Raw genomic sequence first — 25,135 nt, 5'->3', positions numbered from 1 at the left:
AGCAGGGGGGCTCAAGATTGCGCACACTGTCACAGGAAGCGCAGGCGAGCTGGCACTGGCTGTTAGCCAGAGGACTGACGATAACGGCGACTCATCTGCCCGGTGTGCAGAATGTTCAGGCGGACGCCCTCAGCAGGTTGCTTCAAGAAAACCACGAATGGGTCATAAACGACGAGGTGCTCGACGACATCTTCGCCATGTGGGGCACTCCAGACGTGGATCTGTTCGCCACCGCCGAAAACAGCAAATGCCGCAACTTCGCCTCGAGGTATTATCAGCCGGGGACTCTGGGGAACGCGTTATGGATCAACTGGTCGAACAGCTTTCTGTACGCTTTTCCTCCCATTCCCCTGATTCCGGCGGTGCTCATCAAGCTGGCCCAGTCCCCGGGCACGGATGATCCTCATTGCTCCGGAATGGCCCAGGCAGTGGTGGTTCACTGACCTGCTTCACCGGTCGATCCTACCTCATCGGCGGCTGCCGTGTTGGCCGGACCTGCTCACGAAGTTCGGGGAGCAGATGGTGCACCCCAACCTCTCATCGTTGAGTTTGGCGGCATGGCTCCTGAGATAGTGCAATATGGCCACTTAAATCTTCCTGAGGATTGCATGGACATATTGAAGGAGGCTAAGAGGCCATCTACTAGGACCTCTTATGCTTACAAATGGAAGAGATTCTGGTGCATGTCTAAGAACTATGATCCGACGACCTGCAAGGAGGATGTCATCCTTCCATACCTTCTGCATCTAGCTCCGGCTGGCCTTAATTTCCATTCCATTAAGGTTCATCTGGCTGCATTGACTGCTTACAGAAAATGCCCTTCGCAGACATCCTTCTTCCAGATTCCTGTGATTAAGGATTTTTTGGAAGGGTTGAAGAAAGTGTTCCCTCCTGTTCGGCTTCCTTCGCCTGCGAGGGAACTGAATGTGGTGCTGTCTAGGCGCTGTGCACCCCTTCACACACTTGCACATAGCTGACCATAGCTGCGTGCTCTCTTCAGAGAGGCCAGGTATTGGATGGGTGTGTCTCCTGTTAAGGGGCGTCATTCATTCCAGTTACCTTACACAAGGTCACGTTCATTTTTATTGGCCCGGGAATATTTGAGGTCTGGCCATTACACCGCATCCTGGGGTAAGGGGAGAGGGACAGGCAATGCCACATGGAGGCTCAGCTCGTCATGGGCTTGGGGTGCCAACAGGACCTCGGGCTGAGCCAGAGCCACGCATCTCCCTCTCCCCCCCTCCTGCCCGCCTCCTCCACAGTGTTCAGGGAGCTGAGCCGAGCCTGCCAGGATTTCTCTACAGGCCTCTGCTCTGCTGATGTGGACGGCATTAAACTGAGAGTGTACTGTAAGGTGATGCCACGAGTCCTCGCTTCCTGATGGCTCTGCGCACAAGGCGTCTCTTCTCCTTCTCTGTCCATCTATCTCCAGTAGCGCCTCTGCACACAGCTGCTTTCTCCTAGCGCTGCATGCTTCTAGTTCACTAAAGCCTCACTAAAGGTGGACGATGAGTTCAAGCGCAGTGGAAGACCTTTTACAATAGTTGACTAGTTATCTTTCATTTGTTTATTGGTGCATTTGAATGTTAAACAGGTACTGCTAATAAGGTGAAATCTTTGCCCAGATGGTGTTACCGTGAGTAAAAAAGACAAAATAGTTAAGTAATATAACAAAATGTGTTGCATTATGCCGCATAATTTGCCTTTTCTTGCTATATAATTTAGCGGCATACTTTGGTCCATCACTGCCACATAATCCCAGTGGTGCTAGATATAATGTTCTAGTTAGACCACTATTTCTATGTCAGGAGAGTTTAAAAGCTCATAAATAGACATGTGCATACTTTTGTAATCGTGTAGCGTAGGGGCGGCATGTTGGGGTCTCGCACATGACCTATTTTGCATCTATTTTCTCACATTGCGGTAGTTTTTGTAAATACAGTTGGTTAATTTAGGTGGCTCCTGGACATGTCACAGCAGCTTCTTTTGGCTTCTCGGGTATAATCACCCTTGGATCTCAAGAGGCTAATTCTCTGGTCTCACCGGAGGGTCACTTTATTATCTCACGTCAAGGTAATTTGAGGATATAATGTGAGGGTCACTTTAAGAGCTAATATGAGGGTAATTTCATTAAATGCTTTAGATTTCACAGGAGGGTCTCCATCAGCCGGCCAATTAATCAATGTACTGGTACACTGCTCTTTCCCAGTGGCGATAGATGCAAAGCGGAAGTGTGCGTGGGATTTATTGAGGCTTAACAGCAGTGCAAAGTATAACTCGCACCGACCGTCAAGGGGGAGCAGGGAGTCTGGAAGCACATGCTTCAGAATATGAGCATAATCTGTGGGCTCCTCAGAGCTGACAACATTACGCTTATCTGCCCCCTCACCCGCCCCCTCACCCGCCCCACACACACACACCACACACAACCACACCACACACAACCACACCACACACAACCACACCACACACAACCACACCACACACAACCACACCACACACAACCACACCACACACAACCACACCACACACAACCACAACACACACAACCACACATACAACCACACATACAACCACACACAGAACCAACCGTCAGTGCACACTTTCACCAAGCACAGACACCATCAGTCATCAGTGCACGCTTTCACTGGGCACAAACACCACCAGCCGTCCGTGCACGCTTTCACCGGACACAAACACCACCAGCCGTGAGTGCACGCTCCCACCAGGCACACACACACCACCATCCATCAGTGCGCGTTTTAACCCGGCACACACACACCACCAGCCGTCAGTGCACACTTTCACCAGGCACACAGACACACCACCAGCCATCAGTGCACGCTTTCTCCAGGCACACACACCACCATCCATCAGTGCACGCTTTCACCAGGCACACACACACCACCATCCATCAGTGCACGCTTTCACCAGGCACACACACACCACCATCCGTCAGTGCACGCTTTCACCAAGCACAAACACACACCACCAGCCGTCAGTGCACGCATTCATCAGACACACACCACCAGCCGTCCGTGCACGATTTCACCAGGCACACACACCATCAGCCGTCAGTGCATGCATCCACCAGGCACACACACCACCAGCCGGCAGTGCACACTTCCACCAGGCACAAAGACTATCAGCGCACAATTTCTACAGACACACACACCACCAGCCATCAGTGCACACATCAATTGTTAACGCATCCGCAATTAACTATTGTAACAATAGCAGTATGGCGCACTTTACTTTTAAACATATTCATTTAAAGCGCAGCATGCCACCATTGCTCCAAAAATATATACACATTTTTTTGGCCTACAATTTATAGACTTTTGTTGTAATTGGTGTTGCAATATTTAGCAATGCCAATAGCTCAAACGTAATTAATGCGAGACCTATTGCATTGTAAATGCTTGTTTCGAAATAGGAATGGACCGAATCCATAGGAGGTGGGTGCTTTATACTTTGAGGTGTTAGTACTGGGTGAGTGACAATCTAGCCCACCCCAATTGGGACGATACCCTGCTCCTGCTGTGTGGGGGGCTCTTGCTGTTTTGCTCTTGGGAAGGCCTTAAAGGGGCCCCAGATGTCTCTAGGCCTGGAGGAGGGAGGGATTGTGTCAGCATACTGATCACTTCTCATAGAACAGGAAGCTAATCTTTGGATCCAGCCCTTTTTTGTTGGAGCCCTCCTACCGCCCCAGTGTATTGCTACCTCCCTTTTGGCCAAGAGCTGAGCGATGGCAGCAAATCGGCAAACTTTAAGAGGGAGTTGGATGACGTATCCCAGGAGTGCAATCTCGGGCAGGGGGTTCATCTGCACCTGTATAATCTTGCTCAATGTATAGTGAACGTCCACTCAAAAAGTGTGTATGTGGGGGCACGTCCAGGCTAGGTGTGCGAAGTCTGCTTGAGGGGAATGGCATCGCTAGCAATGATGAGGTCTATTGGGGTCTAGCTTGTGTGCTCTGGCTGGGGTGACATATGTTCTGTGTAGAAACTTGAAATGGATCGGATTGGCCCTGCTATTTAAAGATACTGTTTTTGTCACTTTACAGCAAGCTGTCCATTGTTCGTCAGATATTGAGTTGCCCAAGTCTGCCTCCCAAGCGCTGTGTACCCTGCTATCTTCCAGTGTGGTTAAGTCAGCACATGTTCTGTAAAGTTGGGATTTCAAATGGACCCCCCCTGCTGCTACCTATCAACATTGTGAGTGGCGAGAAGGACGGAGGCTCCAGCCGGTAGTCTGGGAACGGGGCTCGAAGCGCTGACTGAAGTCTAGCCAGAACAAACCGTTCCATGAATGTCGCGTCAGGGAATGAGGACGCGTCTTCTGGGTCAAATATATGGCCTGCAGGGAACAAGTCACCCATCTTGACGATATTGAATTTTGTGCAAGTCTTCTGTACCACCTTTTCGCCTGTTATGGGCAGCAATTTGGCGTTAGGGAGTTGTAGGTCCGAGGAGAAAACCGTCCGGGTGTTTGTAATACGGCCCAGTTTAGCCCAAGCTCAACTGGTTGTGGAGACTGATTGAATCTCTTTGGGATCTTGCGCAATACCGAGGGGCAGAACTGCAGCCAGGGTGACCGGTAGGACAAAATCTGACTCTGGCCTCAGGAAGGTGATCCTGACATCCGGGTGATACCATGTCTGTGCAAAGCTGCACTGTGCCGCCAGATAGTACAGTTGTAGATCCGGAATGCCATACCCTCCTCTATCGTATGGGAGTGTCATGACCTGCCATCTCACTCTGGGTGTCTTGTTTCCCCAGACAAATCTAATCAACTGAGTGTGAAGAGTACTAAAATGTTTATTTGTAAGTGGTATTGGGATGTTATGAAATAAATACAAAAACTTTGGGAGCACTATCATTTTAATGAGGGCCACTCGCCCCGCCTTGAAGAGGGGGAGCTTCAGCCAATGGTCTATTTGCGTCTCGAGTTTAGAGATCGCCACGCCATAATTGCGGCAGATAATTTGGTCTGTCTCAAGATGAATGTGCACCCCCAAGTACTTCATTGAGTCAGAGCACCACTCCAGCGGAAACTCCAGTTCCCATTGGGTCGTGCCACTTGTGAGAGGAAAAATTATGGATTTGTGCCAGTTTATCCCCAATCCGGAGAAGGTACCAAAACGGAGAATTTCTCTTATAAGTGGATCTAAGTTGGTTTGGGGGTCACGAACATATAGGATCGTGTCATCCTCGTATAAAGAGACCTATAACTAGCCCGTGCGGAACTGTAAGCTTCTATGTAGATGCTTCTCCTGGAGGTGTCTTATCAATGGGTCCATCGCCAATATAAACAACAAGGGGGATAACGGGCACCCCTGTCTTGGGACAGGGGGAAGGGCGCCGACAGAGAGCCATTGAGCCACCGCCTTGCATTGCGTTGACTATATAACAGGGCCGTAGTGGCAATAAAGCCATGTGGCATGCCCATTCTTTGCATTATAGACAGAAAAAAAGAGCCATTCCAGGGAGTCGAAAACTTTTTCGGTGTCTAGCAGGATAGCTGCTGCGGGAGTGTCTGGATTTATTCTGTGCAGGGTATTAAATAAGGTACGGAGGTTGAACGCCGTGGATCGATGTGGTATCAATCCTGACTGGGTCAGAGAGACAATGGATTCCATCAGGAGAGAGAGGCGGCACGCTAATGCCTTAGCAAGTATGTTATAATCCAGGTTTAAGAGGGACAAGGGGGCGATATGAGCAGCACAGCAGGGGGTCTTTCCCGGGTTTGGGGAGTAAGATGATAACCGCTTCACGAAGAGTGGGTGGGAGAACCTGTTTCTCCAGTGATTCGGCATACATATCCAGGAGGCAAGGGATCAGTAGATCCTTGTAAGCTTTGTAAAATTCAACCGTGAATGGGGGATGGTCTGTCATTAACTAAGGAAATACCGACATCAGGAGGCTTAAAGCAAGGGTGCGTACTTGCACCATTACTATTTAACCTGTTCTTAGCAGACTTAACGGAGGCACTGAATGATATAAACGCTCATCCACCTAAGCTTGCTGATAAACATATATCAAACCTCCTATATGCGTACGATGTTGTCCTCTTAAGTAATACAAAAGTGGGATTACAACGCCTAATAGCACGATTATCTGAGTATGCAAAAGAAAATAGGATGGTAATAAATTAATCAAAATCCAAAGTCATGGTAATTACAAAAAACTCAAGAAAGAAATGCAAATCAAAATGGTTTCTGAGAAAGTCGCAATTAGACCAAGTGGAAACCTACAGATATTTGGGTGTTGTATTTAACGACAACGGAAACTTTCACCCACAGAAACTTGAAATCCATAGGAAATCAAATGCCTTGACAGCAGCATTTAGGACTATCCAAAAATCTATTAGCGACATAACTTATCGCCCGTTCCTAAAAGTGATTTCTGCTAAACTGCTTCCCTCCTTAACCTACGGCAGCGAGGCTTTAAACGCAAAAGATGCAGTTATTATCAACAATGGTACTTTAAATTTTTTTTAAATCCTTTTCCATTTGCCCACTAACGCATCACAAGCCCAAGTCCGACTTTAATTTGGTCTAAATAAACAGCTGTATGCTCGAAAGGGACATGTAATTAAAGTTTGGTATAGAATAAAAAATGACAAAGACAACTTAATGTCCCAGTTAATTTGGAGAGAAATCAGCGGCAATAGCAAATCACCTGCCCGGAAATATTTGGATGCGGCCATGGAAGAAATTGAGGTTAGGCCGTTTTGGGATTCTACCATAACTCAGGAATCATTTAAAAAAAAATTGTCAATAAAATAACAGATCATTTATCATTGATAAGTGATAAAGCCACTTTTGCAAATAGAAAACATGCGTGGCCCATAATAAATGGTTTTTCAAAAAAGATGGCACAGCAATACTTGAATACGCCATGGTCGCTGAAAAACAAGCAAATCTTTTCTTTATTAAAGCACGTTTTGGTGTATTGCCGGGACTATGCCATCTACCACCTTGGTAAAGTACGAAAAGGAAACTGTATGTAGGCTGTGCAAATCTGGGGAGGAGAACATTATCCACCTATTGTGTCTCTGTTCTGAACTGAGAAATGAAAGAGTAACTGTACTAAAGAGACTATTTAATGAACTAGGGGTAAGAACTTGTAGACCGGCATTGATCCTATGTCTCTCCCCAGATGATATATCTATGAATTCTGCATTGGTAACATTTTTAACGAAAGTGTGGAAAAAAATTAGAACTCCAGGAAACATAAAATTAATAATTACTTTTTTTTCTTCCATTTTTTTTATTGATTTGCTTTATTCTCACCTCATTGTAAAGAATTTTATCAAAAATATTTACTTAATAAGATGTTTTGAATTTTAAAGAATTGCTGCTATTCAAACTGTATATAATGGATTATTGAATGAATTTGTTTTATTGTACGATTTTAATTAATCAAACAATAAAGGATATCTATCTATCTGCTGCGGGAGTGTCTGGATTTATTCTGTGCAGGGTATTAAATAAGGTACGGAGGTTGAACGCAGTGGATCGATGTGGTATAAATCCTGACATGGCCGGAGAGACAATGGATTCCATCAGGAGAGAGAGGCGGCATGCTAATGCCTTAGCAAGTATTTTATAATACAGGTTTAGGAGGGACAAGGGGTGATATGAGCCGCACAGCAGGGGGTCTTTCCCGGGTTTGGAGAGTAAGATGATAACCGCTTCACGAAGAGTGGGTGGGAGAACCTGTTTCTCCAGTAATTCTGCATACATATCCAGGAGGCGAGGGATCAGTAGATCCGTGTAAGCTATGTAAAATTCCCGCATGAACCCATCAAGCCCGGGTGGAGTAGATGAGTTCAGGGAAGTAATGGCTTAATCTACGCTTTCTGCCGTGATGGGTAATGCTAGAAAGTCCTGCATACACTTTTCAAGGTATACTAACGCAACCTCCGATAGGTAGGCTTCCTTGTCTATGTGATTATGTTCCAGCTTAGTGGAGTACAGCGTTTTAAAATAAGAGAGAAACTCCTTTTGGATTTCCGTTGCTTTCTCTTCCTTTCTCCTAACCCATGTGGGACCCAGTGGCCCATCTTAAAGTGGGTGACTAATCTTATCTTTTTTTTACCCCTAACTAGATGACCTTCTTGTAAAGTGAGTTATATATATATTTTGTGGGAGAATGAGGGAAGGCTTAATCTCTCATCACTTCTTTGTTGTGGATTTATTAGGAAAATGTAGACATGATGAAAAGGTGGCGGATTTGGGAGTATGGTCAGACCTCCTGGCCAGATTTGTAGAACCGGGGGGGTTGCAGGTGCTTACTTGGACTGACTATGTCAGCTCCATTGATACTGATTCCTGACAGTCTTTCCTGTTGAGTTAGTGGAGCTTAACTTGGTTGTAATACTTCAGGATGGCTGTATGTCACAAACTGTGCTAACCGTTCCTTTGTCACTTTGTTGAAGATGTTTTTATATTTTTACTGTTATTGTATTAAAACCAATAAAAGATTTCTATAAAAAATAGGAACGCTTAACTTCATCTATGGTTGATCTGTGAATATTAATATATTATATTCATGACCTTTAATGGAAATGTTGAGCTTTCATTTTTTCTCTCTGACCTTAGAGCTCCCTCAAGATATATCAGGACATCCAAGAGGAATACATTCGTGTAAAAGAAGAAGTTGAACAATCCGATTTCGGGTATGTGTCCTATTTAAGAAACATTTTGCAAAATTAATCGTTCTTCTGTTTTTATAACTGATGGAAGGTGATTCCACTTAGTAGCAGGATGGAAAATTGCTTCTTCAAAAAACAAGAAAAAGTGGGTCATTTTGGGTGTTTTGCTGCTGAGATTAGTGTGTGCTTCCTCTTGCATAATCTGGGGCTGCCACTTCTTGGCCTGCTTCAAGCGGCTTTGACGTCACCCTTCCCATGAACCTTCTTCAGCAGGTCGTGTTTCCACCTTTGTAACAGCATTCCATATCAAGGTAGTCTGCCCGAAGAGTATTAGTGATGGGGCAATTAGCTTCAAGGGCACTTGAGTCATAAACCCAGAGACAGTTCTAGATGTTACCACCCTGGTTCACAGATCACTATTTTCCATCCATTAATAATCTGAGTCTACTAAGGACGTAGAGTTTTATGTACTTTATGTCAGAGTTTTAATGATTTGCAGAATGTAACCTATGATGAAAGCACTGGATTAGAAGATGTATATTTGCAGTTTGTCTACATATATTAGAATTCAGGTTCCTGTAAACCCATCTTCAATGGACTCTCAACATTCTACCGAGCCAAAGTAAAACCAAACATCTACAGGTAGGCTTAGTGAGACATCAGCTTACTTGAATTACATACAACTCCATCAATTGGAAAACATGTCTACAGACAAGGAGTCAGTCAGTGAGTTACAGGAAGAATTGCTCGATCAGTTAAGATGAGCACGTTTGTCAACACGGGACCTTTATTGAGTCATGAAGATTGAATAGCCTTGTTGATTTGCAAAATACTATAGCTGTTCTTTTTTGTGTGTGGGTGGGGGGAGGGGGAGTGCATATATGATGTATAGACTGCACTGACATACATTTGTACTAGTGGGAGCCAGGTATGTGACAACATCTTTTATGAACTGATCAGAAAGCAGATAAGGTCAGTGGAGACAAATAGGCAGCGTTTGCCTGAGGCTGAAATTTAAAAATGGTCCTTTTAGTGTAGCAGCAGTTTCTGTTGTGTTTTGAACTGGCAGTTAAATTAGATCTTATTTTTTCTCAGCACCTCTGTTCCTAATCACTGAGCACTGGATTATGCCCTTTTTTTAATTTATTTAACATTCAACTTTTTTGCCTTTTATTTAAGATGTTATTTTCTAGCCATTTATCCCTTGAATTCCTTTTATTTTTCTTACTTTTCAATCAGCCTCTCATTGAAATACCTCCACTGTTAGTGATGTACCTGACTATTGCTAAAAATTTGCCAAAGCTTGGCTACCCAGGAGGGAGCAAGAAGAGTATTCATACAAGCTGCTGGGTCGGTGAGTCGCTCCACCCCCTTCAGAAATCAAGACATGTGATCGTGCACATCCCAAACCAAGCTTCACCTGTATCCCCATTTCTCCAGCCCAAGAGAGCCAAGGAAGCAGTCGGTCTTCATCCATGTACGTGGGTTCCTGTTCAACTCGAGAGAAGATGTCATCCCCATTCTGAACCTTTTGAACCATAGTTCAATCACACATAGGTCCAGAGAGATCACGGAGTAAACTTGATGCCTAGTCCTAAGAGACCGGGATCTGGCTGGTCCTGGCTGGACCAGAGGCTCCGGTTTGTGACGCCAGTTGTGTGGGTGCCACAGCCATTGGAAGACATGACTGTAACCAGTAGATTTTTAAATCTAGGCATCTGAATTAAGTTATTGCCAATGTTGATAGGTTTTGCGTTTTCAGTTACAAGCCAGGTGTATTTGTTTGCCCTAGCTTCGCATTAATATTTGAATGGGCTCAGAAGGGAACTTAGATTTTGTATTCTATTCCATGTTGACCATAAGTAGCGAACAATGTAACATTCCCATGTAACTTATAAGATGGCGGTGGTACAGATGTGCATATTTTGCTAAACAAAAACAATGTGATCTGACATCCACAAGGGATAGCGTAAAATAAGTTAGTAGGAACCCCTTTTCTTTTGATCTGAATTTTCCAGTTAAATCTTTGACAATAAGAAGTGATCACAGTGCATCTGTACACCAGTTGATGGAAACAAAGTTTTCAGTCTGCAGTAGCTTTAAGTTTTTCCTAGACAGATTGTTTTCAATAACTGGGGTTAGCGGTCACCCATTATTGCTCCCATGCGCATGCTTCCTATTAGTCATCTGCTATATGCTTCCTTCCTCTTCGTGTGTTTTTCCCCTCCGTGTGTTTTTCCCCTCCTTCGGAACTTAAGCGCCTGTGTCCTTCCACAACTCATTTTTGTAGAAGCTACTTTTTTCATTGTGTTTAAACACTCTAGAAGGAAGCATCTTATTCAGCTAGCTCCCATACGTACTTCTCTCCCTCCCTGTTCCTTCCATTGTTGTTGATTGCCCCACCCTCCCTACTGTTGTCTTTGCTTGCCCCACCCTCCCTCCCGTTATCTTTGCTTGCCCCACCGTTGTCTTTGCTTGCCCCCCACCCCCCTCTTCCTGTTGTTTGCTCCCATCCTAGGTTGTTTTACCCCCCATCCACTTCCAATAATAAACCAGAAATGACATAGCCAGTAGGTCTTGCCTTTGGAACCTTATAAGTTGCTAGCCATGCAGTGCATTTTCCTGGGTGGAACAACAAGCAGGCAGGTTCCCTTTAATTCCCTTACTAAAACTCGCTCCCACTTATAAAGTAGCTGTAGTATCCATTTAATGTGTGCATTTCAAAAACCGACACTCATCTTCTCCACTTGGCCACTGCGGAGACTCATACCGTGCATGTAAATAAATGGTAGAGTCTGCTTTAGCCCGATGACCGACCGTTATAGTTATGCATGATGACCAGCGGCTATGAAGAAAGATGAAGCCGCACACAAACAAGCTGAGGCGGGCAAGCAACCAGAAAAGGCGCGGGATCATTCGATGTAAAAATGGAGTGTGCTAAACACACAATATGTAAAGCCATGAGTAAGGCGACATGTGACCGGGGCAGTCACCACCAAAGTCAAAACACACCCAATACGGGGTGACAAGCAGTGTTTCACCAACGAAAAGAAAGCAATTTTGACCTTGGTATTTTTTTATGTATATTGGTGATGTATTATAAAGTTTTGATTGATTGATTGACTGGCATAGGAAGGAACAAATGGAAAGTGGCGGGCGTCATCGATGGCCTCAAAGTAGATAGGAGAGGAGTTGGCCTAACGGCTAGGGCTGTCTACCTCGAATCTGGGGAACTGGGTTTGAATCTCGGCAATGAAGCTGAACATCCTGTGATTTTGGGCAAGTCACTTAATCTCCCCTTGCCTAACAAAAATGAATGTGTTCTCATGTAATGCAACTGGTGCTATGTAAAGCGATCTGATACCCGATTCGGGTCAAGTTCGCGCTATATACAACTCTGTAAAAAAAAATATGTATATGTACACCATGTCTCCCAGGGCGGTGCATGCGCGCTGTTAGGCTCGACCTAAAAAGGGATATGACCAGGACACACCGCTGGCCGAGTCATAGCCTTTTTTAACTCCACACCCTCCTTGTTGGATGCCCATCCTCCATGATGCCTCCTGCCCCACCTGGATGAGGTCTATATGCTTCTCTTGTGGCGTCCAGGCATCTGTATTAGGCATATCCTTTGTATCTCTGCTTTTTTGGTGACAAAATGAACTCCGCTATGGATCGTTCCAAGGAGAGCAAACCCATAGCACATTTATAGGGCCTCTTTTTCTGCCACAAGGCTGTTCCATCAGGAATTTCGCCCTCTCCACGGCTATGGTAAAGGTTTCTACATCTGTCAACATCTGACTCCTCTAGCCCAACAGGCTTTACAGTACTTTTGTGGCAGAGGCTGCTTTCCTAAAAGGCAACAATGACAGTAGAGACAACGTGTGGTACTGTCGCTCAACAGCTGCAACTGCAAAACTACTTTAGTGTGTCTTCATCAACGCACAGCCACTCTTTTGGAGGCAGGATTTAATATTTCTCCATGAGTGACAGGCATTCACAGTGTTTCAGCTTCTGTCCTGGATCTCAGTGCTGGTGACTTTGAGGTTGCTTGGATTGTTGATCTCCTGCATCCAACTGTTTTTTTTTTAAAACAAATGTTATTGGCATTTATTAATCAGCAGCATTCACCCACATTAGTATCCAATCATTAAATGTCTGCAAGGCCCTCCAGAGTGTCCAACCCAACCGGGCATCATGTCTCTCCTCCATACCTCCTCCCTCCCTATGATTGCCCACCGCACTATGCAGTGCTATCTGTATGTGAATCTCAGCAATGTTAACAACCAAACAATTCCCCCCCTCCACCATCCCCCCCCACCCCTGCAGCTGCCGACCAACCCGCCAAGTTGCCTCTCGCTGTATACCTGCTCTGGGTCTCATTCATAGCCGTCTGAGCCGTGCTCATAGAACCCACCATGTACGTGGATGGTAGGATGCTATGTCCCGCTCATGCCTCCCCCTCAGTCCCTCCTTGATCCAACTCCCCCAGGCATGCGCCCTCTCCAGTCGCCCTATGCCTCTTTGCATTTCGATGCAGTATTCTATCCTCGCAGCTTGCCCACTTCACTAGCTCCCTTTTCCAATTGCCTACCCCCGGACCTGCCGGGGCATTCCACTTGCTGGTGAGTTCGCGTTTTGCCAGTATATATGCCAGATCTTGGAACCTGGCCGTGACCTTGGTTTTAGCGGATTGGGGCAATAGGTTGAGCAGCACATGACTGGGGGTGCATGGGATCTCCTTCTCAGTGATGCGCGCTGTCTCCCGAACCACTTCTTGCCAATATCCCTCTATCCTTGGGCAACTCCACATCATGTGAATACAGCTAGCCCCTACCTCCTGGCAGCAGGGGCAGCTCGCATCCTCCCGATTAAAATAGCAATTAATTTTGTCAGGTGTAATATATGCCCTATGCAGAGTGTAAAAACGGATTAATTGGAATTGTGCGTTGTGGGATACCTTTGTGGCCCGGAGCAGCGTATTCTCCCAGTCCTTATCCGTTATAGGACTCTCAATGTCTGCCTCCCATTTATCTTTCAGGCTCCCCAGTCGCCCCGTGGAGTCCCGCCGAATGACTCTATAGATACATGAGACCGCTTTAATGACACCTGCTAAGCTTATGTATTCGCATGTAGAGTGTGTAGGCGGTTCTGCTGCCCCCTGACCCCATTGCCTGCGCATAGCCCCAGTGACTGCCCCATATAACAGAAAATGGCCCTGTGGAATATCCCAATTGGCTTGGAAGGCCGCAAACGTGAGAAGCTCCTCGTCACTGTATAAGTCTCCTATCTTAGTGACTCCCGCTTGTGCCCATTCCTCTAAACCTATCCACTGACCCCCATGCGGGAGCGCCTCCAATAATGCCATCTCTGGGGAGTAAGGACGTTTGGTTTTGGTTTTCTGAAGGCACCTGACCCAGCAATTTCTTATTACCCTATGCTCAGAGGAGTTTTTTGTGCGTTGTTTAATGGTGCCCATGAGTGTACTCAGGACATCTGTTCTATTCAGGGTGAAGGGGGGCGTCCTCCTGTCCTGATCTAGACTTCTTGCCACCCACTGTGTGAAGCGTTGAAGCTGTCCCGCTAGATAATATTTCTCCATATCCGGCACCGATAGTCCCCCCTCCGCTTGTGCCCTACGCAGCGTAACCAACGCAAAAAATATAGCAATCTGGGTAACGCTACAATTTTCAGCAATGATATTCAACCCGCCACTGACAGGGGCAACGTCCCCCAGAACGCCATACTGCCTTTTAGTGATCGGAGAGCCCTCCCTATATTACCCTCCTAAACGTCAAAGAGATCATGATACACTCTGACCCCTAGAAAAACAACGTGATTCCCACTGGAGGTCCCGCAGGCGGCAGAGCCTCTCTTGCTATCGGGAAGAGTCATGACTTCTGCCAGTTGACGCGGAGTCCAGAAAGTGTTCCAAACTCGTCCATCATGTGCCGGGCTCCCCCCAATGCCGCGTCTGAGTCCTTCATGAAAAGCAGTAAGTCATCCGCATATAATGCGATATGGTGCGTCTGCTCTGCCAGCCTAATACCCTCATACGGCGTCCCCGATCTTGCCACACACGCCAGTGGCTCTATCGCCAGCGCGAAGAGCAGGGGGGAGAGGGGACACTCCTGCCGTGTGCCCCTCTCCACCTTGTATTGCATGGAAATGGTGCGGCCCGTACGTACCCGCGCCATTGGGTCCTTATAGAGTAATTTGACCCATTGGATGAATCCCTGACCCAAACCCCATCCTCGCGAGGACTGCATATAAGAATTCCCACTCTTAGACTATCGAACGCTTTCTCGATATCAATGGCGAAAATCACCCCATCCTGCACCTCTACCGCACCCTGTTGTAACACTGCGAACAGCCGCCTGATGTTCAGGGTGGTGTTTCTGCTAGGGATGAACCCCGCTTGGTCGGAATGTACCAAGGAGGTCATATGTGGCAGTAGTCTGGTGGCCAATATCTTACTGAGAATTTTAAAATCGAGATTTAGCATCAATAGTGGTCGGTATGCTGAGCACTCTGTTGGGTTCTTATCAGGCTTGAGCAGGGGAATCATTACCGCCTCCCTTGTTGTGTGTGGTAACCTCCCACTCGTCCGCGTAGAGTTCAACTAACCTGGGAGCCAGCTCTACCAAGTATGTGGCATAGAACTCCTGGGGCAGTCCGTCTGTGCCCGGAGTTTTCCCTCGTGCCATAGCTTTGACTGCCCCCCTGAACTCCTGTTCTGTAATTGCTCCTCCTAGCAACTCTGCCTCTTTTGCTTCCAGTGTATGGAGCGGAAGAGGTGCCAAGTATTCTGCGATTCTGACTATGTCGCGATTGCCAGTGCTTCTGTATAGGTGGGCGTAGTATTCCTGAACCTGCTGCTAATCTCCTCTTGCGTATGTAACGGGTGCTCCCCCTGGTCATGTATCGTCAGTATAGCACTGCCCCGCCGGAACGGGTTAGCGAGCCATGCTAGCAATCGCCCAGCTTTATCCCGCTCATCATGTGTCCTATTCATGTATTTCTGGAAGTCAAAGCATCGTAGACGCTCTACCTGCACTGCCACCTCCTCCTTAGCCTCCAGGACTTCTTGCCTCAATTCCGGGTGTTCCGACCGCCTCTTCTCTAAGTTCCTGAGTAACCCATCTGCTCTCCCTAATAAGTATGCTGCGAGCGTCCTACGGACCCCAATAGATCTAGCCATGCATCTCCCCCTGATCACAGCTTTGAAGGCCTCCCATTCCGTGGTTCTAGTCAGTGGTGCTCACATTGCCAGCAAAATAATGTATGATGTGTTCCCTAGTCTCCTGTTGAAAAACCTGGTCTTCGAGTGCTTCCGGTTTGAGGCGCCATGTAGGGATGGGCTGCAGAATCCTCCCCCCCCCCTGTATCGATCATGAGTGGGTTATGGTCCGAGACCATTCTGGTGAGGTACTCTGTCCCCCCCAGCTGGGTGTAGAGGCCTGGCATGCTTAAAAAGGTGTCTAGTCAGAAGTGTAAATCGTGAGTGTGGGATAAGTGTGAGTAGTCCCTATCTGTCGGGTGTGCTCTGCCCCAGGCATCCACAAGCCCCCAGCGAGCTTGCCAGTCCCTAAAAGCCCGAGCCACTGCGTGTACTGGAGACTCCCGAAGAGGTGGGTGCGATCGGTCCATCTCAGGATCTGCAACACAATTATACCACCCCCCTATTAAAACTGCCCCAGTCATGTACAGTGCCAGATTCCCTGACAGCTGCTCCAAAAACCTAATGTGATCCACGTTCGGGCCATATACATTAACCAGGGTGACATCCTGCCTGTCCAGCCTTCCGGTGACAATCACGTACCTTCCCTCTGGATCTATTTTTTGCTCAATAGGTTGGAAGGGGACTCCCGCCCGCACCCAGATCAGGACTCCCCGGGCAAATCCTGAGTATGACGTGTAAAACGCCTGCCATCTCCAGCGCCTGACCCTCCTTGTCCAGTGTGTGAGTCTCTTGGAGAATCGCTATCTGCACCCCTCTCCTATTTAGTTGTGAGAATATTTTATACCTTTTACTCATGGAGTGCATACCCCTAACATTCCACGACATTATGTTATAGGTGGTCTGTGTCTGCTGCATGAGCACTCATGTCTACCCCCTTGCATGCCCGGAGACCCAGAACCTCTTTGCGTAGCATACAAGCACCTCTTACAGAGTAGCATGTCTTGGCCTCTCCCCCCGTCGACAGCAGCATCCCTCCCCGTTAACAATAACACCAATCCCTTCCTAAAACTAAACTAAAAGAACCTTGCCAACTCCCCCTCCGCAGGACAAGTGAGAACATCTAAGTGAGGTTCAGGGCTACATTACCGACAGTCCCCTTTTCGCCCCCGAACATAGTCCCGGGTATACTTGCGCACCTGTCCCATCTCACATCAGGTCATCTGCTGATCTGGGAGTCACATGTGGCAGGATCTGGCTGGCATCCCCAACCAAACTCGAGCTGGTTTCTGAGTCCGAGTCCCTCTGTTCTTCCCCGGGTGGCGATAGTGGTTCCTGGGTGTCTGCCGCACACAGCGAGGCCACCGCTGCGATCGAACTGGCCCTAGCTCGGTTCTCCTCCTCCACTGTCTGGTGGTTCTTTAAAGCTGTCCCCCTGTCAGGGGAGCGTGGCAAGGCTTTGTCTGCTGGGCCTTTTCCTCCTCGATGTTGTCCTCAGGGATCTTGTTCCTCAATCCAGCCCCATACATCCTGGGGGGGGCGGTAAAGAATGTAGTCCCTCCATTATGCACTATGCGTAGAGTAGGACATCCCCCATCAGGCGAAGTTTCCGTTTGACCGCTGTGAAGGATGCTCTTTCTTGTTGCACCTCCCGTGAAAAGTCGGGGAAGATCCGTACCACACTGTTGTCTATCTTAAGTTGCCCCTTAAGGCGCGCCTGCCCCAGCAGATGATCTCTATCCTTGAAGAACAAGAGGCGGGCCACCACTGGCCTCGGCGGCCTGCCAGGTTGCGGGGCTTGAGCTGGAACCCTGTGCGCCCGTTCTAGCGCAAAGAATGTAGACAACCCCTCCTCTGCAACTTCCGTGCGCAGCCAGCGCTCAAGGTACGCCACCATATTGTTCCCTTTGATCTTTTCGGAAAGGCCTGTGACTCTAATGTTATTCCGGCTGGCCCTATTTTCCACATCCTCTGCCCGCTTCTCCAGTATCTGCACTCGTTTCTCTATGGCCGCGAGTTTGCTTGACGCCGCCGTGACTGGTGGCCGCAAGCTCTCTATCTCCGCTTCTGTGGGCGTGACACGGTCGGCCAGTTTTCTATGGTCAGCTCGAAGGAGGCTCAAGTCCTCCCTGATAGTGTCAATCTTAGTTTCCACCGCCAGTTGTGAGCGTTCTATGGCCTGCAGAATATCATGGAGGGAGAGTTCCTCTTGGGGCATCCCCCCTTCTTTCCTGGTCTCCGGGCGTGAATTAGAGTCTCCGCGGTCCTCGCTCGCCCCTTCTGGCTGCTTAATGTCCCTCCTCTTGGTGTTCCGGCCCATGGCGCTCTCAAGTCAGTAATTCTCACTCCCAGCGTGGGCTACGACAGGATGAAGATGGTTGCGGTCCTACTTGCCGTCTCTGCAAGGTGAGTGGGAACTGGCCGCTCCAAGGCACACTGCTTTGGGACCGCCACCTCCGACCCTGCCTTCTCTGTGTCCCTGACCGATGTACAGTCCCAGCCACCACTAACGGGGCACCTACGGCTCTGAAGATCCACAAACAGCTGTCCCGTGGTCCAGTTCGCCCTCTCACGCTGTCCCAGCTCCGCCGACCAGTGCAACAGTCGCGGCAGCCACACCGTCTACCACAAATGGTCGGCCTGCTTCCCGTCACCTTAGGGCACTATCTACATCTCAAGCTCCGCTGTACATAGTCCGAGAAGCTATGCTGCCGGCGACCCTGCTCCAGCTCACTCCACCAGTCACAACGCAGCAGTTTCAGCAGCGGAGGTTGCGCTCTGGGCACTTCTTCTGCCTGGCGCTCCGCTACCCCTCCTTAGTTGTTGTCCCGCTGCTCGGCCTAGCAAGTGCCCCTCTGCTTCGGTCCGTCTCTTCACCGTCCCTGGGCGTCCAGGATCACCCCGGGACACCAGGCCTTCACTGTCGTGCCCCACCGTGAATCCGTCTTCGGCCTCAGCAATGGCCAACACAAGTGTCTCTCGCAGCACTGTCCCCTATACTGCACTCCCGTTGTCATCAGCTGAGGGGGCCACGCAAGGCAGCTCTCATCCAGTCTCTCTGCCCCCTCTATGCCTCTCTCAACCAGAGGCCGTCGCCGCCGTGGCAGTCAGACCGCAGGTCTCGCTCAGCTTCAGGGACCCACCAGAGTCACCCGGCACTTGCTCCTCGCACTCTTCTTTTTCCCGCTGCGGGCCCTATATCCTCCTCCCCGCAGCGCTGCCTTCTGTCTCCTCGATCAGCGAAGCTGTTCGTCCTCCCCCCGATCCCTCCACCATGAGAGGGGGGGCACCTGTCGACGTGCGTTGCAGGCCGCACCAGCCGTATTGGGGATCTGAGTCCCTGCCGCAGCCACCGTCCTCCAGGTCCCGCTGCCGCGTTTGGGCACTCGCCAGGTCCCGGGTTCCGCCGCAGCTCCTCCCCGCGCCTCCTCCTTACCAGCGGTAGTTCTGGCTCCTGCCGCCGCCGATGTCTCTCGTCCCGCTCCCTGGGCATCTGCATAGGGCAATCACTCAGCAGGTCTCAAGCCCCTCTTACCCCAGGAGCCGTTAGGACCGCGCGGCCGCCATTCTAGTCCGACCGTGGCCGCAGGTCTCCGGGCCCACCTAGACTCATTCATATGCCATCTCCGCACCAGTGGCAGTCCCGGTCCCCTGCCACTTCCCTGGCCACCTTTCCAGCCTCCAAGTTTGCAGCACAGGGCGGCCCCCAAGCAGGCGCACAGCTCTTCTGCACCCCATGAACAGTTACTGCCACACAGCCGCCATCTTGCGCGGTTCGCACCGGCTCATCCGCTCTATTTCATATCGACCCCCGCAGCAAATGCCCCCGACGCCCCTATGCTTCCAACATCCCCGGGGCGGGTCTCCACGTTCGGGGCTCCTCCGTAGCGGTCAGGATGGTGCCAGAGAGGGGATCACCGACGAGAGCTCCGATTCAGGCTCCTGTCTCCATCGGCATCAGGCCACGCCCCCCTCCTGCATCCAACTGTTGACCAATGCCAGAATGTACATGTTGACTCTACAGTGACCACAAATATTTCAGTGGGTACAACATCAGAGAAATAGTTGGATTCTATGCAGATTTCAGAGGAGACTTGAAAAAATCTGCAGCGGTGGCAACTGACTGCAATTGGATAATTTTTAGGCCTCCTCTCCTTAGCCCACCCAGAGTGGACTGTGGTGATGGATGCATCAGTTTAGGGTTGGAGATGCTATATGTGTGGTTCACAAACACAATATTGTGTCAAAAATAGTACTGATTGGGGCGGGAGAGTGTCGCGGGCAGAAGGAATTACCAGACACAGAGGTGTCTTCATTGGCTTTTATTGCCAAAATACCAATAGTCCAGTCAAAAGAAGAAGAAAATAAATGTCCTCCTCTTGTTGGGGAATTATTCCAGGCATCGTTCCCATTACAGATGACCAGGGCAGGAAGTCCAGACCGGATAAACAGAGAACACGGTATCAGCGTAACGTGCTGATCATATGGCGTAATTTCAAGAAAGGGAACTCTACACCCATCATGCAGAACCTCAGCTCAGTGTTTAGTGAAGAAACCGTCACCCGTGTAATAAAGAAAAGTAGTCAAGCGAGCGCCAACTAAGCCCCAGTACTGCATGTCAGGGAGTCCCCCTCGAAAAGACTGGGTCTTTTCCTCTACCCACTCCCGCTTCCCAGGAACCTGCCATGCACCTGTGCGAGCCACGCTCCTCCTGGAACGCAGCTGGGCGACTTGTGGGGTCGTTGGCCTCCTGACTCTCAAGTCCATCTCTCGCGGTCGGGTTCTGGCAGCTCCGGGTCCCATCTGGTGTGGTTCTCTGCTCTGGTGGTCTGCCCATTGTCTTTACTTCCGTGGTCTACTCGCCCTTCATCCAGCACCAGCCATTTATGCCCCTCTTCTGAAGTTTCGGACATCTCGGGCGTGGCTTAGGGGTTTGTCAGTCAGAGCCTGTGGGGGATTCCTGGAACAACACCGCACCTATCCCGACATCAGAGGCATCTGTTTGCAATGTGAAAGGTTTAGAAAAGTCAGGGGAAGTTAGGACTGGGCTGCTAGATGGCTTCTTTGAGGCGTTGAAACGCTTCCCGTACGTTATCGGAAAGATTTGGGGGCCTCGTCCTTCAGGTGGTCTGTAAGGGGAGTGGTAATCTCGGAGTACTGGGGTATAAATTGCCTGTAAATCCCAGCAGTCCAAGAAAAGCTCTCACTTCCCTTTTGGTCTTGGGAAAAGGGGTATCAATGATTGCCTTGATTTTCTCCTCCTGGGGTTCAGTGACTCCATTACCCAAGAGATTTCCCAGATAGCGTACTTCCTGAAATCTCATTCTTGATTTCTAGAGTCTACACGCAGGCCTGCATCTTGTAACTCTTGGAATATCTGGCGACCGTGTTGGAGTTGGGTGTCCCAGGATGGACTAAAGATCCCAATGTCGTCCAGATAAGCCGAAGAGTAACTTTGATGTTTACGAAGCACCAAATTCATTAGCCTCTGGAAAGTGGCGGGGGCCCAATGCAGGCCGAAAGGAAGAACTGTGAATTCAAAAAGCCTGTCTGCGGTGGAAAAAGCCGTCTTCTCTCTATCTGCTTTTCTCAGAGGAACCTGCCAATACCCCTTCGCTAGATCAAGCGTGGGTATATAATCACGTAAATTCTCGATAAGTTTGTCTATACATAGCAAGAGGTAGGCGTCGAACTTTGAGATGACGTTTACAAACCTGAAATCGATACAAAACCGGACAGATCCGTCCGGTTTTGGGACAAGGATAATGTGTGAGGACCAGTTACTTTGGGAAGGTGTGATTACTGCCATATCCGGTGTGGTCTCTGTTTCACTACCTGTCCGGGGAGCGTGTCAATGGAGTGTTCTATCAAGGAGGTACTACGTGGTACGTCCGAGAATGTATCTGAAAAGGGTTCGAGGACTTCCAGTAAACCCGAAAGTTGTTCCGTGGTCAGGTCCTCGTTCAACACCAGATGGTCTAGGGTACAGGGGTCTGTCAGGGGGGCTATAGTGAGTTGATTTGAGCGGGGTGATGGACTCAACCATTTCTTCAAGAGAATGATGTGGTAGTTCTGTTGTTTCCGGGGTTGATCTGGATTTTATACGTGGTTTTTCTTATTTTTGCTACCACTCTGTAAGGACCCTTCCATTCGGACCTGATTTTGGAGAGCGACTTGGGTAAGAGTATGAGGACCCAGTCGTTAACTTGTTGCGTTCTCCACTCTTCACCCTGTGGTAAAAAGTTTAATGTTTTTTTTTTACTTTTCTCCAGGTTGGTGTGTGGCAGTTCCCTGAGCCTCCCTATCCGGGCCAAGAGCTGTTTAGCGTAGTCCAAAACCTGGCTGGCATCATTCTCCTTTTTCCCAGACCTCTTTCGTCATCTCTAGCAGGGTTCTGGGCTGTCTGCCGCATATGAGAGCTCGAAGGAGGAACAGCCTAGACTACTCTGTACCTGTCCTTGGATGACGAAGAGGGCTAGGGGAAGAAGCTGGTCCAAGTGTTTCCCTTCTCCCGTGAGCATCTTTTCAAGGTTAGCTGGAGAGTCCCATTATACCTCTTGACTAACGCATCGGTCTGGGGGTAGTAAACAAAGGTTTTAATATGGGTATGATTGAGTATCCGGCATACTTGGGACATAAGCCTCCAGACAAAGGTAGTCCCCTGGTCGGTAAGGATCTCGCGAGGGAAGCCCACTCGGGGAAAATATTCAACTAATTTGTCAGCAATGTTAGTTATGTTAGGGCTCCTTTAGGGTAATGCTTCTGGGAATATCCTTTTGGAGAATATCCTCCTGTTATTGTGTACTTCACAGCTGCCAGCTGCGATTGAGGAGGAGGAGCATAGAGCACAGAGTTGAGAGCGGATGTGAGCAGGCAGGCATGCTGTGGAAGCCGCCATTGAGCAGCCGAGCAGCTGAGCCGCCCTCGAGTCGCTCCCTGCAAACGCCACAACCACCGCAACTATCGAGACAGGAGGCAGGTGACGGGGGCTGGCGGGGACTGAATCCCCCCTCACCAGCGGCAGATGCACTTGGCACCTTATCCTCAGTGCAGTGCAGAGCAGAGCGGTGTTTTAACGGCGGTATGCTTAGAGGTGCTTAACGCGGTAGGAACCGCATATTGATAAAGTTGAACGTGGCGCTTACCGGCGTTTTTTGGGAAAAGCCGCCCCAGCGCTGGTTAAGCTCGCAGCCCACAGCGGAGGATCAGCAGCAGCCCAACTCAGCTCACCGGCGGCTGGTGCACAGCGGATTTGCTGAATCCACTCCTCGTTCCCCTGTCTCCCCTCTCGCCTATCCCGCGATCGCTTGGCCTGTTATCAGCAAGAGACCCAGCGAGAAGGGGCCAAAGGAGACTGCAACGAGCACTAAGGGAATGCCGACCCCCCGAAGCTTAAAGAAGCCTGCCTCTCCTGCGCCCGAGAGCCTAAGAGCCCGGAAAAGGACATCAGTCTCGACCCCTTCCCACGGAGAGAGGAGGTGAGCAAGTAGGCAAGGGGGTGATTGCAGCTCAGAAGGCAACACTGTGGGGGGGGGTAGCCCACAAGGGAGCCAACAAGCGGGTAACTAAATCACAAGAGAGCCGCGAAAGCAGTGAAGGGGGAGCCCCAGGAGCATTGTGTGGAGGCCCAGAGCCCCTGCCCTCCCAAAAGACTTATTAAACAAAAAATAAACAAAAAGAGGATCATCAAAGGGCGCTACGAAGACCCCCAGCTTCAACCAGGAAATACACTGCTTAGGGGGGCCATCGGAACTCCATGGAATTAAGAGAATACCAGGAATCCTCAAGTAATAACTTACCGTCTGTCAAGAGTCAATCCTTAGTAAGTAGACCATGAGATCAGGGAAGCCTCGAGGCCGCGAAGAAAAACCCCAGGGGAAGACAAAAAAGGAAGAGGGGGCCCACCGAGCACAAACAAAGAGGCAGATGCAGGAACGGCCACGGGCCAGGGCATGAGCTTCCAAAGGTGAATGACCTTTGAAAGAGTCAGACAATGGGCCAGTCCCACACACAGATCCCTCAGCGTCCTTTGACTCTATAAAACAAGGGTTGTGGAGCCCAGTCCCTGTTGCAAAGGATCCACTCGGGGACAACACAGAATGCAGACCAGCAAAAACTAACAAGGGAGAAACAGACGATGATGCAAAAGCCTCCCCAGCCCACAATGCACCAGGCCCAGGCTTTAAAGCCAGCAAACAAGCACTAATTTCTGACTTTCTTAACCCCTTCCACGCTCATGACGAGCTGGGCTCGTCATGCAGTAGCCTCCTCGCACGCTCATGACGAGCCCAGCTCGTCATGAACCAATGAGGATCACGAAATCCCAGCACAGCAGGGGAATTCCCATAGCATCCAAGAGGTTAAAGTATGCCACAGACTTTCTACAGGGAGTAGCAAGGAGCACCCAGAAAATAATGATAGAGCCAATGCTAATGTTGAAAAACACAAGGTCGTTACGGATGTCATGAATAACAGCGACAAATCAACATCCTCATTGCACAAATTAAGGAGTAAAAGTGAGCCCAGTAATGTCCTCAAAACAAAAACAGGAAACCCAGTGGGTGTGGTCTTCGGTCTTCCTGGGCTAGACAACCAGAGCAGGTTACAACCAGCCAAAGGATCAGACTCACCCTCAGTACAACTACCTCCCCAGGCTAAACAAGCAACTCATCCTCAAATGGCTTGTGCCTTTGTTCACCGGGATCCCGACACAAGCAATGATCTTGTTTTCTCGCAGCAAAGCCTTTGGACAGCCCAGAAAACGTCAATTAAAGAAGCAGAAGGAGGCATTCTGCATAACCAAAATCTCATCCAAGAACCGAGCTCACTTTCAATGGTTCACTTTTCCAGCCTAATGAGAGGCCAATCTTCACCGGAACAAGGTAATATGGCGGAAAACCATAGTATCCTCTTCTTAGGGTTAGAAACCGAAGACATCAAAATTTCAAAGTCCCAAGAAGCAAATGAAATAGTAGACCTCAAACAAAGTAGGCGCCAGTCTCTAGAAACGAATGAGTTAAGTTCAGGAAAGGAAGAGGGCACTCAAAACACGACACCTCAGAGGAGCAAGCAACTGCACGAGCACTACACCTACACAGGACATCCCGAGCATCTTGAATACTCACCCCTACTGACCCAAATAGAGGGGGAAACCCCAACGGCCACCATATGGCCGAAACTATTAAACACCATGGAAACCATAGGCAGAGCAATGTCCCACCATGCAAACAAACTAGACACGCAAGTCGATCTGCTTACCATCTTGGCTATCCACGTCCAGGAGATAGAATCAAA

The 25,135-nt window shown here is 49.1% G+C and overlaps 1 protein-coding gene across 3 annotated transcripts in view; it reads left to right on the top strand.

Moving 5' to 3' along the window:
- Nucleotides 1-25,135, top strand: part of ICE1 (interactor of little elongation complex ELL subunit 1) — a 1,011,762-nt gene that overhangs the window by 198,405 nt on the left and 788,222 nt on the right. For all 3 annotated transcript variants that reach the window (XM_078687642.1, XM_078687643.1, XM_078687644.1), the window contains one exon: nt 8,609-8,685. In XM_078687642.1, coding sequence (XP_078543768.1) covers nt 8,609-8,685 — 77 coding nt within the window. The remainder of the gene's footprint in view (nt 1-8,608; nt 8,686-25,135) is intronic.

Source organism: Lissotriton helveticus, chromosome 4_1 (genome assembly GCF_964261635.1).
Source record: "Lissotriton helveticus chromosome 4_1, aLisHel1.1, whole genome shotgun sequence".
Taxonomy (NCBI): domain Eukaryota; kingdom Metazoa; phylum Chordata; class Amphibia; order Caudata; family Salamandridae; genus Lissotriton; species Lissotriton helveticus.
The sequence above is the reverse complement of the archived record's forward strand: the minus strand, read 5'-3'. Positions and strand labels throughout refer to the sequence as shown.